The sequence below is a fragment of the Mesoplodon densirostris genome, chromosome 7, assembly GCF_025265405.1.
Source record: "Mesoplodon densirostris isolate mMesDen1 chromosome 7, mMesDen1 primary haplotype, whole genome shotgun sequence".
Taxonomy (NCBI): domain Eukaryota; kingdom Metazoa; phylum Chordata; class Mammalia; order Artiodactyla; family Ziphiidae; genus Mesoplodon; species Mesoplodon densirostris.
Genome location: NC_082667.1, coordinates 66,182,484 through 66,196,055, shown reverse-complemented (window position 1 = coordinate 66,196,055; position 13,572 = coordinate 66,182,484). Strand labels below are relative to the sequence as shown.

The following is a 13,572-nucleotide window of genomic DNA, read 5'->3' as shown; positions in this document are numbered from 1 at the left end:
GTTGTGGCCTCTCCCGTTGTGGAGCACAGGCTCAGCGGCCATGGCTCACAGGCCCAGCCGCTGCACGGCATGTGGGATCTTCCCAGACCGGGGCACGAACCCGTGTCCCCTGCATCGGCAGGCGGACTCTCAACCACTGCGCCACCAGGGAAGCCCGTGTTTGTGTTTTTTACAGTTTTTTCCCTGTAATTGATTTCCAGCCTCATAGTGTTGTGGTCAGAAAAGATGCTTGATATGATTTCAATTTTCTTAAATTTTCTGAGGCTTGATTTGTGGCTCAGGATGTGATCTGTCCTGGAGAATGTTCCATGTGCCCTTGAGAAGAAAGTGTATTCTGCCACTTGCAGGTGGAATGTCCTATAAATATCAATTAAATCTATCTGGTCTATTGTGTCATTTAAAGCTTGTGTTTATTTATTTTGTTTGGATGATCTGTCCATTGGTGTAAGTGGGGTGTTAAAGTCCCCTACTGTTATTGTGTTACTGTCAATGTCCCCTTTTATGGTTGTTTTAGCATTTGCCTTATGTATTGAGGTACTCCTGTGTTGGGTGCATAAATATTTATAATTGTTATATTTTTTTCTTGGATTGATCCCTTGATCATTATGTAGTGTCTTTATCTCTTGTAACAGTCTTTATTTTAAAGTCTATTTTATCTGATACGAGATTGCTACTCCAGCTTTCTTTTGATTTCCATTTCCATGGAATATCTTTTTCCATCCCTTCACTTTCAGTCTGTATGTATCCCTAGGTCTGAAGGGGGTCTCTTGTAGACAGCATATATATGGGTCTTGTTTTTGTATCCATTCAGCCAGTTTGTGTCGTTTGGTTAGGGCATTTAATCCATTTACATTAAAGGTTATTATTGATATGCATGTTCCTATTACCATTTTCTTAATTGTTTTGGGTTTGTTTTTGTGAGTCTTTTTCTTCTCTTGTGTTTCCCACTTAGAGAAGTTTCTTTAGCATTTGTTGTAAAGGTGGTTTGGTGATGCTGAATTCTCTTTAGCTTTTGCTTGTCTGAAAAAGCTTTTGATTTCTCCATCTAATCTGAATCAGATCCTTCTGGGTAGAGTAATCTTAGTTGTAGGTGTTTCTCTTTCATCACTTTAAGTATATCCTTCCACTCCCTTCTGGCCTGCAGAGTTTCTGCTGAAAAATCAGCTGATAACCTTATGGGGACTCCTTTGTATGTTATTTTTTGTTTTTCCCTTGGTGCTTTTAATATTTTTTTCTTTGAATTTAATTTTTGTTAGTTTGATTAATATGTGTCTTGGTGTGTTTTTCCTAGGGTTTATCCTGTATGGGACTCTCTGTGCTTCCTGGACTTGGATGACTATTTCCTTTCCCATGTTAGGGAAGTTTTCCACTATAATCTCTTCAAATATTTCCTCAGACCCTTTCTTTTTCTCTTCTTCTTCTGGGACCCCTGTAATTCGAATGTTGGTGCATTTAGTGTTGTCCCAGAGGTCTCTGAGATTGCCTTCAATTCTTTTCATTCTTTTTTCTTTATTCTGCTCCTTGGCAGTTATTTCCACCATTTTGTCTTCCAGCTTACTTATCGTTCTTCCCCCTCAGTTATTCTGTTATTGATTCCTTCTAGTGTATTTTTCATTTCAGTTATTGTGTTGTTCATCTGTGTTTGTTTGTTCTTTAATTCTTCTAGATCTTTGTTAAACATTTCTTGTATTTTCTCAATCCGTGCCTCCATTCTATTTCTGAGATTCTGGATCATCTTTACTGTCATTACTCTGAATTCTTTTTCAGGTAAATTACCTATTTCCTGTTCATTTATTTGGTCTTGTAGCTTTTTACTTTGCTCCTTCATCTGTGACATATTTTTTTAACATCTTTATTGGAGTATCATTGCTTTACAATGGTGTGTTAGTTTCTGCTTTATAACAAAGTGAATCAGCTATACATATACATATATAAAATATGGAACGCTTTATGAATTTGCGTGTCATCCTTGCTCAGGGGCATGCTAATGTTCTCTGTATCATTCCAATTTTAGTATATGTACTGCTGAAGTGAGCACTGTGACTTGTTTTTTTGCCATCTCATTTTTTCTTTTTTTTTTAATGAGTGGGATTGTGTTCCTGTCTTACTGGTTGTTTGTCCTGAGTCTTCCAGCACTGGGGTTTGTAGGCTATTGGGTAGAGCTGGGCCTTGGTGCCGAGATGAGGAACTCCATGAGACCTCGCTCCGATGAATATTCCCTGGGGTCTGAGGTTCCCTGTTAGCCAGTGGTTTGGACTCGGAGTTCCCACCACAGGAGCTTCAGCCTGACCCCAGGCTCATGAACCAAGATCCCACAAGCTGCCTAAGGTGGCAAAATAAAAAAAGAACAATAACAAAGTAAAAAATAAAATTAGACTGGGAAACTAACAGATATGTTAGGAAGAATATAAAAATGAAAATATAGATGAATCAACAACCAGAAGGTACATCAGTACCACAATAGTAAAAACGAGGAGGAAGGAAAAGAAAAAAAAAGGGTTGGGGGGAGGCCTTGGCTGTGGAGGGTGGGGCCTAAGCATTGGTGAGGTTTGGGTGGTGGGCGGGGGCAATGCTCAGGACCCACAGGGCTGGAAAAGGCCCTGTGGGCTGTGGGGGGTAGAGCTTAGGCTCAAGGAACAGAAGAGGCCCAGGTGTGTCCCCCCACCCCTGGTCTCAGAGGGCAGTGGACCTCACCTGGGAGCCCATCAGGCTTCCTGGGCTCAAATGGGTGGGGCAAACGCCCTCCTCTCCTCTGGTCTGGGAGGGCCCCTCCCACCTACCTCTCCTGATCTCCTCGGCTTCCCTCCTGTACCTCCAAGGACCCACGTGGCCTGGAGGGGATTTTGAGGGCAGGGGATCGGCCTGGGAGCTCATCAGGCTCCCCGGGCCCGAATGGGCAGGGCAGTTGCCCTCCACTCCTCTCCCACTCTTCCCAGAGAGTCCCTCCCGCCTGCCTCTCCTGATCTCCCTGGCCTCAGGGCACCAATCCTGTCTGGCCTCCCCTTGTCCTCCCGCCTCAGTCCCCCATATGTCCTACCAATTCACTTTGGGGTTCCTCCCATCTCCTTGGGTGTCAGAGTCTCCCACCAGTGGCTGGCAGTCACCCTAGTTGTGGGGAGACACTAACCCCACGTCTTCCCACACCGCCATCTTGACTCCACCTCAGTTCTAATTTATGATGCTGTGAGAATAACCTTTCCAAATCACAGCTCTCATCAGATCACTTTTCTGTTTAAAATTCCTCAACAATTCTTCCTTGGCTTCAAAATAGTCCCAACTCTTTGACCTGGCATTTGAGGCCCGCTACAATATGGCTCCAAGCTATGTTTTCTGTTTTACCACTATCCCCTTTTGCAATCTACAGTCTGACCAGGCTTAACTAATTTAAGGCTGTATAGCTGTTACTTTCCTATCTCGATGCCTCTGCTTACTGAGTTCCCTCATCTAGAATGTCCATTCCTCTGTCGTTTAAATTGCCATCAGATACAAGTCACAAAAAACCCTATTCCACCAGTTTAAACAGAAACAGTATTTATTTTCTCACTTATCAAGAAACCCTAATGAAAATTAGCTCCTGGATTGGTTAATTCAAAGACCTAGCAGATCCCTCTTTCAAACTCATTGGGTCAATATTAGTTCACATTCCCCTTCTTACACCTACACTGGCAGAGGGGATGTGATTACTGTGATTGGTTTAGATGAGACTGACCAGGATTGACTCCTGAGTCATTTCAGGGAGTGGTAGTCACCAAAACAAAATTAGAGCGCTACTGGCACAGTAAAAAGTGGGAATGGCATTTGGATAATCAGCCAGTAGTTTCTGCCACATCTTTTAGTTTTGCATGTCTAAATTTGAGGTCTCCTTAAAGGTCCACCTCAAATACCATCTCATCCATAAAGTTAACCTAAAGAAATTCTTTGGGCTCTTCTAAACTCCAAAAACACTTTATTTATACTTCATGATTAAATTTTACGTTATGACTAAAATTATTTATTTAGGTTCTTAGTTTCCCTAGTAGATAGTAAGCTGGAGAGAGCAGGAACTCTGTCTAGATTCATCCTTGTATCTCTTACAGCCTGTAATGCTTAGTACCTGGTAAGAACTCAATATATGTTGAGTGAACAAAAATCTGTTGAAGAAATATTCTCATTTTAAATGACTGGGATAGGTTGAAGCTTTCCTTGTGTATTGATATAGTATAGTAGCTAAACTACATTCTCCATCTTTGTTTTATAAATTACTCAGCTCACATCGAAGGGCCCAGTAGAAATTGAAGAAAACTGTAGGAATATGAATGTAGCAGATTTCTGATCCCTTAGTTTTCTGTTGCTCTTCTTTGGCAAACACAGCATTAATGTTTGATTTTACTATTAGTCAAAAGAATTTTCTTTTGCCTCAGTATCTCTAACCATTATATCTTTATGGTGATTAAACATCATCCTTAAAATAAGATTCTAAGTTACAAAAACAAAAGTATTAAAAACATAGGCAATCAGACCTTTCATTTGTATAATTTTTCTTGATTTTAGATCTAAAGAAATGTTTTATTTGCATTTCTTTTTTTTTTTTTTTTTTCTTTTTGCGGTATGCGGGCCTCTCACTGTTGTGGCCTCTCCCGTTGCGGAGCACAGGCTCCGGATGCGCAGGCCCAGCAGCCATGGCTCACGGGCCCAGCCGCTCCGCGGCATATGGGATCCTCCCAGACCGGGGCACGAACCCGTATCCCCTGCATCGGCAGGCGGACTCTCAACCACTGCGCCACCAGGGAGGCCCTTATTTGCATTTCTTAATTTCTTTTTGAAAGACTCTATGAGAAGTCATTGTTAATGTTAGAAAAAAAGAGTTAAAGTCCAGTATAAAAAGCTGATGGTAGACTGAAATTTTATATTTCTTAATCTTAAGCAACTAAAAGCCAACTTACAGTAAGACCTTAATCCTGAGTATCTGCTATCTGCTGTGACAGTTATACTCAAATATTATAAAAAATAATCTAAATAATGTTTAAATGGAATATTTTGTGGGAATAATATTAGAAAAATTAATGGGTTAATTAAAATTATGGACTAAGGTGGCTGTTAAGAAGCTTCATGAATTATATTATTTTCATCCGTCTTTTTACTTAGACCAACACCTCGGAGTCATCCTTGACTTTCTTTCTTTTTCTCTTATACCCACCCCACAGTCAGTATATGAGTGAATCCTGTCAGGTTTCTCTTCAAAATATATTCAGAATGTGACCAACTCTTACCATTGTCACTACTATCACCTTATTCCTAGCAACTATCATCTCTCACTGGGATTATTCCAATAGCCTTCTAACTCGTCTCCCTGCTTCTGCCCTTGTCCCCATTATGTCTAGTCTCAGCACAATAGTCAGTCTATTCCACTTATAATCTGAAATGAAATTAGATCTTATTACTCCTTGGCTCAAAACCCTCCAGTGACTTGCCATGCCCTTGGAGTAAAAACCAAAGTCATTACTATGAACAGCAAAGTTCTATACATTCTGTCCCCACCTCACTCTCTAACCCTATCTTCAACCACTCCTCTCTCTCTCATTCTGTTCCAGCCACCCTTGGCTCCTTGCTAGGTTCACTTCTGCCTTTGCACTTGACTGTCATCCTGGAATGCTCTTTCCCCCAGATATCCATATGACTGATTCGTGCACCTCTTTAGTTCCTAAATGTCACCTACTCTGTAAGGCCTTCCCTGTAGCCTTTCAGCATTTTCTCTCCTCTGTTTAATATTCTCCATAGCACTTATTTCCATCTTATCTAATCTGTATTTTATTTGTCTGTCTCTCCTACCTAGAGTGTAACCTCCATGAAGACAGGGATTTTTGTCTGGTTTTTACACACTATGTCACCAGTGCCTAGAGCAGTGTCCATAGTACGTGTAACACCCACATAATGGGTACTCGATAAATATTTGTTGTGTGAATCGTATGATTATAATAATTAGAGTTTGTAGCGAATATAACAAAAAAGAAGACTCACAGATATAGAGAACAAACTAGTGGTTACCAGTGGCAGGGGTGGGTAGGTAGGGGCAATATAAGGGGAGGGGATTAAGAGGTACAAACTATGAGGTATAAAATAAGCTACAAGAATATATTGTATAGCACAGAATATAGCTAATATAATAACTATAAATGGAGTATAACCTTTAAAAATTGTGAATCACTATATTGTATACCTGTAACTTATATTGTACATCAACTATACTTCAATTTTAAAAAAATGCAGTTTGATGAGCTTTGCTATTAAATACTAAGTTTATATGAATTATTCCCTAATTTCTAAACTGTGCAGTTCCAAAGGAAGACTGGCCCAGTTTCCTCAACCCTGAAAGTCTTATTTTGTAAGCCTGTATAAATTCCTATCACCTTTAATGCTATTTATTTGTTCTCTACCCCATGTATAGTCTTTTATTACAAAGAATCTTACATATTTGCATCTCTATAGAGACCTTACCTTCCCCAAATTTAATGAATTTTCTGATTATTAGAGATGGTTCTACCATTTTCACAGTATGGAATCTGATTCATACTTGATTCTGTTTTTTCTCTTACTGCCTTCTCAAGTAATAATTAATAAATGCTAGTTACAAATATTATTATTTTATTCAAAATATTGAACTGTTGCTATAATCATGTCTTTTTAACATAACCTAACTCTTGTACTTCACTTTCTCATGTCTCCAGATTGTAAGTTTGTTATATAATAGAACTTAAGATATTGAAGAAGGAAATCTGTTGTTTCAGTTATAGTAGAATGGCATGTGGTTGTTGGATTCAAATAAATCTTTAATTAAAAAATTCTGTAGGGGCTTCCCTGGTGGTCCAGTGGGTAAGACTCTGCACTCCCAATGCAGAGGGCCCGGGTTCGATCCCTGGTCAGGGAACTAGATCCCACATGCGTGCGTGCTGCAACTAAAGAACCCACGTGCCACAACGAAGATCCTGCATACCGCAACTAAGACCCAGCACAGCCAAAATAAATGATAAATGAATAAATAAATAAATATTTTTAAAAACTGAACCTTAATTTTTTAAAAAAAGAAATTTTTTAAATAAATTAAAATGAAAAGGATTGTCAATACTGATCTCTAAAATTAATTTCTTAATTCTGGGAAAGTTGCCTGACCTCAACAACTAAACAGGATGATGGCTAATCAACCCTACAGGTTATTTTGAGTATCACATGAGATAATATTGTATATTTTGAACCCCACAAATGTAGGGGACATGATATTATTCATTTGCTCAGACTTTTGCTCTCTTGTTAGGTAATTTGCAAACTTTGAAAACTTCTGTTTTCCTAGGATGTTTGACTAAATATTTGTTCCCCTTTTTTGGGAAAAATCGATCAGAAAAATTATCAAAAAATTTTTTCATTTTCTTTGTATTTTTAGATTAACAAAAGCAGTGGCATTGTGGAAGCATCACGGATCATGAATTTGTACCAGTTTATTCAGCTTTATAAAGACATCACAAGTCAAGCAGCAGGAGTATTGGCACAGAGCTCCACCTCTGAAGACCCTGATGAAAACTCATCATCTGTAACATCTTGTCAGGCTAGTCTTTGGATGGGAAGGTATACATTTCACAAATAACATGTTTCTCTTATTTTCCAACATGCAAAGTACTGAAATCGCATTAATGTTTTTGCTGGTGTTCTCCGTGACATCTTAAATCACATTACTTTTTGTCTCAGTTGATACTATATCCCAGATCTGCTTTTGGATTATTCTGTGTTTCAGGACATTGTTAGAGTGCCAAATTAAAGAAAAACTAAGGTGGCTCACACCAGGTAATGTTTCTGTCAATCTAGTTTCCATGAATCCACTCTGCGCTCTACTTGCTTGCATTTAATGACAAAGGATATAGTTAGTTAATACCCCTCTTATAATAGGCATTTAGGTTCTTAGACAACCAAAGCTCTTCAGGGAATTAGGTCCAAGAATCTGGCAAAACCATTCCAGTTTTTCTTAAAGATATCTGACTAACTGGAGCATTAACATTGTAAATACCGTCTCCAGGACTTGGCAGTCCATTCAGGAATGAACAAGTAGTTGGTGCACATATTGCATGTACTGAGTTACCAGAAGGAAATGAAGTCAGACAGCATTTTCTGTGATGGTGCTTGTTTACTCAGGCCTAATATATTATTGTTCTATCTAAACTTTCTTTTCCTTCTCTATAATACTTTTGGCATGTGAAAGCTCCCACCTGTTGCCATTTGACAACCATGACCATAATTTAACTTTATAAATGCATCATTGGAAAAAGGCTTATGTGGGTCCAGACATGTTGACATCCTGTCTTATTGTCATACAGGGTAGACAGCACAAATCTGAATCGACAGTGTCTTTTAACTTGAAGTTAAGAATATGGTTAACAAGAACTTCTTTTTTATTGCTCCATTTACAGTTGCATTTTCCTATCCATTCTTAACCACCTGGTTTCCAAATACTCTGTTGTAGTAAGATTGTATTTTAACTTATCATTTCCTGTTTATCTTTAATAGGATTGTTTGGTTTTCTACGTTTGGGCTGTACAAGTGTTGCTGATGAAATGCCAAATGAGTTTTAGAGTATTATAGGCAGGATTTTGGCTTATCTTTTCTGTATTTTGTAAAGTTAATCTTTCAAAGACAGGCGTCTGATTTTCTGCTTTTTTTCCTCTCCCTCTTCAGAATGGTGACTTTTTTTTGAGTATTTTGAAAGTTGACAATAGTATTTACTAGTAAATAGTACTTACTAAGCTCGATGGTAGCAAATTAATTGAAAGTAATACTTTTTTCTTATTGCAGTCATTGTAATGAAGGAGGTAAGAGTGTTATTCCTTTTCATGTGCCCTTGCGGCTGGGAAACTCAATGCCTGATTGGTAGGTTAGGGATGCTTCTTGCCTTTGTATGTTTTTTGGGTTTTTTTGTTATACCCTGATATACTTAGTTCATAGAAAAATAGACTTTTCAAGTTGAGAGGGATCTTAAGAGGTATTTATTTGGTTCAGCCTTACATCTGGTGCCTATTTCTATTAGTGGTTTATATTTATTAAGTACTTGTAGGGTATTAGGCATTGTGATGAGTTCTTTACACGTATAAACTCATTAAATCACAACAACCCCATAGGAATACAATTATTGGTTCATTACAGATGTAGAAACAGGTTTAGACAAATAAATGACACGGCTAGAAATTGGCCTAGCTGAGATTCACATTCTGGCCTGTCTGGCAATACAGCCATGCTCGCAATCTCTGCATTAGTACTCTCTGGTGCAGGAAGATCCTATACTAGAGTGCTTCTTAAACTTTAATATTCACTGGTTTTGAGAAGGAGCTTGAGATTCTGTCAGGTTCCCAGGTGTTGTCACTACTGCTTATCCATGGATAGCACTTTGCATAGTGAGACTCAACCACATTTAGCCAAGTGGTAGTCCAGCTTGTACATGAACACCTGCAGCTGTAAGGGCCTCACTGCCTCAGACAGGCAAGCCTTTTGATTCACAAATAGCTTTAATCACTATGTAATTTTTCCTTTTGCATTATTTTCCTCAGAGCCAAAATCTGGCTCTCTTGGGGCAGCACAGCACAGATTCTAGAACCAAATTGCCTGTGTTCAAATCCTGGCTCTACTCCTTACTGTGTCACTCTGGACAAGTTACTAAACTCTCTTTCCTCAGTTTCCTCATCTTTTAAAAGAGGATGACAATGATAAGATCTACTTCATAGGACTCTTGGAAGAGTTGAGTTGATATATGTAAAATGCTTGGGGGCTTCCCTGGTGGTGCATTGGTTAAGAATCCACCTGCCAATGCAGGGGACACCAGTTGGAGCCCTGGTCCAGGAAGATCCCATGTGCCACGGAGCAACTAAGCCCGTACGCCACAACTACTGAGCCTGCGCTCTAGAGCCCATGAGCCACAACTGAAGCCTGCGTGCCTAGAGCCCATGCTCCACAATAAGAGAAGCCACCGCAATGAGAAGCCCGCGCACCACAACTAAGAGTAGCCCCCGCTCGCCGCAACTAGAGAAAGCCTGCACACAGCAACGAAGACCGAACGCAGCCAAAAATAAATAAATTGAATAAATAAAATGCTTGGAACAGTGCCTGGCCCATAAAAAAAAAGTCTGTAAAAGTTAACTATCATTATTCTTAAATTATTACTGTATTCTACTTATTTCAGTGACAGTGCCCTCTGGAAATCCACCAAACAAGTCTGTTCTCTCTTTCAGCCCTTCAAATACTTGAAAACAGAAATCAGATTCTCACTGAGTCTCTGTTCTCCAGGATAAGCCTCCCCAGTTCCTTCGGCCTTTGTTTGTATAAGTCTCTTCTATATCCCAGAGGCTTTCCTGGATGATCTTTTATTTGTCAATTTGTCTTTCAGGGTAGGGGGCAGAGAACTGAATTCTCCACTTTACAAGTGGTCTAATAAGGACAAACAGAGCAAGACTCTTCCTCCTTCCTTCTTCTGGTCACTGTATTGCTAGGAAGGTAGCAAGAAAAGTGAACATAGTACAGCTTCCACTGGCTGCTTCTGTGTCTCCTGTTCTTTCTTTTACCTCCATCCAGAATGCTGTTCTTTGTAACCCTCTACTCCTCAGTTTTAAACTCTAACCTTCAGGACTCTGTCACTCTTTATGGATTCAATTATATTCTCTGCTACTGACACCCAAGTCCATATCCTTAGACATAAATTGTAAACTCTTCAAGAGCAGAGACCCTAGTTCTTCTGGATCTGGCACAATACGTGGCACCTAAAAGGCATTTAAACATTTAAATGAATAGAGATAGAAAAATTCAAATACATTAGATCCACATCCATCTAGGGTTTCATTCAGTTTCCCCATTTCAATTCAGGGGCTGCCCTCTTTTATGCGTTGCTAAAGCATAGCATTTAATCTATTACCACATCCTGATGATTTGTCTTTTGTAATGCCGCTTAGACCAGGCCCTGATTATCTCCCAGGTGAATTGCTGAAATAAGGATCTGATTGGTGTTCCTCCCTCTAGACTGTCCTTCATACTGCTCTCCCAATTAATCTCCTACAGCATTATTTCCAATGGGGGTTCACTTTCCCCTTGATTAAACTCTGTCAGAACAAGTTTAAACTTATTATTTTGACATACAAGGATCAGATTATCTCTGCTATACTTAAGCAATCTTTTCTCTTATTTTTCTCCCCAGAGCATGATGTTAGCCTCCTTGTTACACACATATACAGAGTTTTGGGTTTTTTTTTCCTACCTCTATAGCTTTGTTTATTCACATAGAATGTCCTCCGTCTGTCAAAATCCTATCATTTTTTCTACCTCATCTTTCTGACAAGTTTGAAATATCTGATTTCTTCCTTCTTTACTTAGCACTTACTACATGTAATGCACATTTGACATTTGCTTATCTTCTATATACAAATTGACAGATTTTAAAATACTATATAATGTCTTATATACAGTGGTAAAGCACAGCAGGGAATAAAAACATGTTAGAGATAGTTCCTACCCTCAAGAAGCTTATAGTCCAGTGGCTATACTTTGAAACATTTAATTTTTGTATAATTATAAAAGTAGTACATACTTGATGAAGTAAACCTAAAAATTACAGAATAGCACAAAGATTAAAAGCAAATTAAAATCACTTCAAGAAACATGTATTGAGAACCTCAGACAAACTCATTGTATTCAAAGAACTTACAGTTTATGGATAGACCAACCAACAGACCAACCAATAAATAGCCAATTAAAATACAGTATTTGGGCTTCCCTGGTGGCGCAGTGGTTGAGAGTCTGCCTGCCGATGCAGGCGACACGGATTTGTGCCCCGGTCCGGGAAAATCCCACATGCCATGGAGCAGCTGGGCCCGTGATGGCCGCTGGGCCTGCGCCTCCGGAACCTGTACTCCGCAACGGGAGAGGCCACAACAGTGAGAGGCCCGCATACCGCAAAAAAATTTAAAAATTTAAAAAATAAAATAAAATATAGTATTTAAGTCCTTTAACTGAGGAAAATGTTGGTTTTGAGAGCATAGAGAAGATGGTATCTTGAGCTGAGTAACTGAGGTTGGAGTTTACCAAACTCACAAGGGTATGCCAGGAAAGGAAAACACCACATACAAAGGTCCTTGGCTCATTCAGGGGCATTCTGAATTGTGGCTGGAGTAGAAGGTTCAATATCTCTTTTCTTCCCAAGATGAAAGAGCTCTTTGAGGACAAATAACTTTGCTTTCTAACTCTTTTGTATTTCATACAGCAAGCACCTGATCCTTAAGACTAAGCTATTCTTTCACTTATATGCCCATTATCAGCAGTAGCATAACAAGACCCTGATGGCAGGATCCCTATTTTAGAAAGCTTTGTATCCTGCATGGTGAATAAATCATATATTGGTTGAATTCATTTATAAAAATTCAATATGATTAAAATGGGCTAAGTTATTTTCCAGTTTTGGTCCATATTTTCCTTTTAACCATCTCAGGATTTATCTTTTATCCAGTTGTTTCTTTATGGAATTTGCCCCTCTAGTACTTCATCCCTAATATATTTGCTATCCCTAAAAGATAAGTTAATTTACTCTGATATTGCATGAGTCATATTGTGCTTTATGTTGAGGGCACATGGATGCTTGATAATGCTTTTTAAGGCAAGGGAAACAAAGTTTACTGCACAGTGACAACAGAGAATATCATTGCTCCAGCTCAGTTTTCACATTGCAGGGTAAAGCAGCTGACTGACGAGGAGGAGTGTTGTATCTGTATGGATGGTCGAGCTGACCTCATCCTGCCTTGTGCTCACAGCTTTTGTCAGAAGTGCATTGACAAGTGGTAAGTAATCTGCTGCCTTCATGGGTTAGGCCAAGATCAAGAGGGAGAGTGTATATGAATAAACTTCAAAAAATGCAAAAATATTATAGTTAAGTGTAAGAGATTTTGTTCTTTAGTACTTTGGATTTTATGACATGCCTCCTACTGGTTAAAATATTTTTATACCTAAAGTTTATAAAATGTGGGGATGTATCTTAGTTTTGACAATTTACTTTTGCTGTAAGGAGATTTGTGCCTGTCTAGAGTCTAGAATCAAACATTCCCCCTTTTCTTCTATTTTCCTCCTCATTTCTACTTTTTTCCTCCATGTATGATTAGAAAGAATAATATGAATCCTTGAATATTGAATATTGGACCTGGAGAGAACTTTAGAGAACAGCTGGTCAAGCTCATTATTTTACAAAATAAGAATCAAGCGTTCAGGAGAATTTATAATTGACATACAATATGTCAATTATAACTACATATATTTAAAGTACAATTTGATATATTTTGATATATGTATATGCCCATAAAAATCATCATCACAATCTAGGTAATGAACAAATCTGTCACTCCCAAAAGTTACCTCATGCCCACTGTAAGGTCTCCTTCCCCCCACCCCTTCTTCTAGTCCCCAGACAACCACTAATATGCTTTCAATCACTATAAAATAATTTGGATTTTCTATAATTTTTATAAATGGAATCATACAGTATGTACTCTTTTTTTGTCTGGCTTTTTTCTTTCATTATAATTATTT

The 13,572-nt window shown here is 38.7% G+C and overlaps 1 protein-coding gene and 2 non-coding genes across 6 annotated transcripts in view; 2 read left to right on the top strand and 1 right to left on the bottom strand.

Moving 5' to 3' along the window:
* Positions 1-13,572, top strand: part of RNF141 (ring finger protein 141) — a 56,075-nt gene that overhangs the window by 27,742 nt on the left and 14,761 nt on the right. For all 4 annotated transcript variants that reach the window (XR_009532961.1, XR_009532960.1, XM_060103468.1 and 1 more), the window contains exons 4-5: positions 7,415-7,596; positions 12,723-12,830. Coding sequence is in view for 2 of the 4 variants with exons in the window: in XM_060103468.1 (XP_059959451.1) it covers positions 7,415-7,596; positions 12,723-12,830 (290 nt within the window). In the remaining 2 variants the exon portion in view is untranslated. The remainder of the gene's footprint in view (positions 1-7,414; positions 7,597-12,722; positions 12,831-13,572) is intronic.
* On the bottom strand, positions 1,933-2,038 carry LOC132494556 (U6 spliceosomal RNA). The gene has a single exon (XR_009533132.1). It is a non-coding gene; the product is annotated as a U6 spliceosomal RNA (small nuclear RNA).
* TRNAG-CCC (transfer RNA glycine (anticodon CCC)) lies at positions 6,832-6,904 on the top strand. The gene has a single exon. It is a non-coding gene; the product is annotated as a tRNA-Gly (tRNA).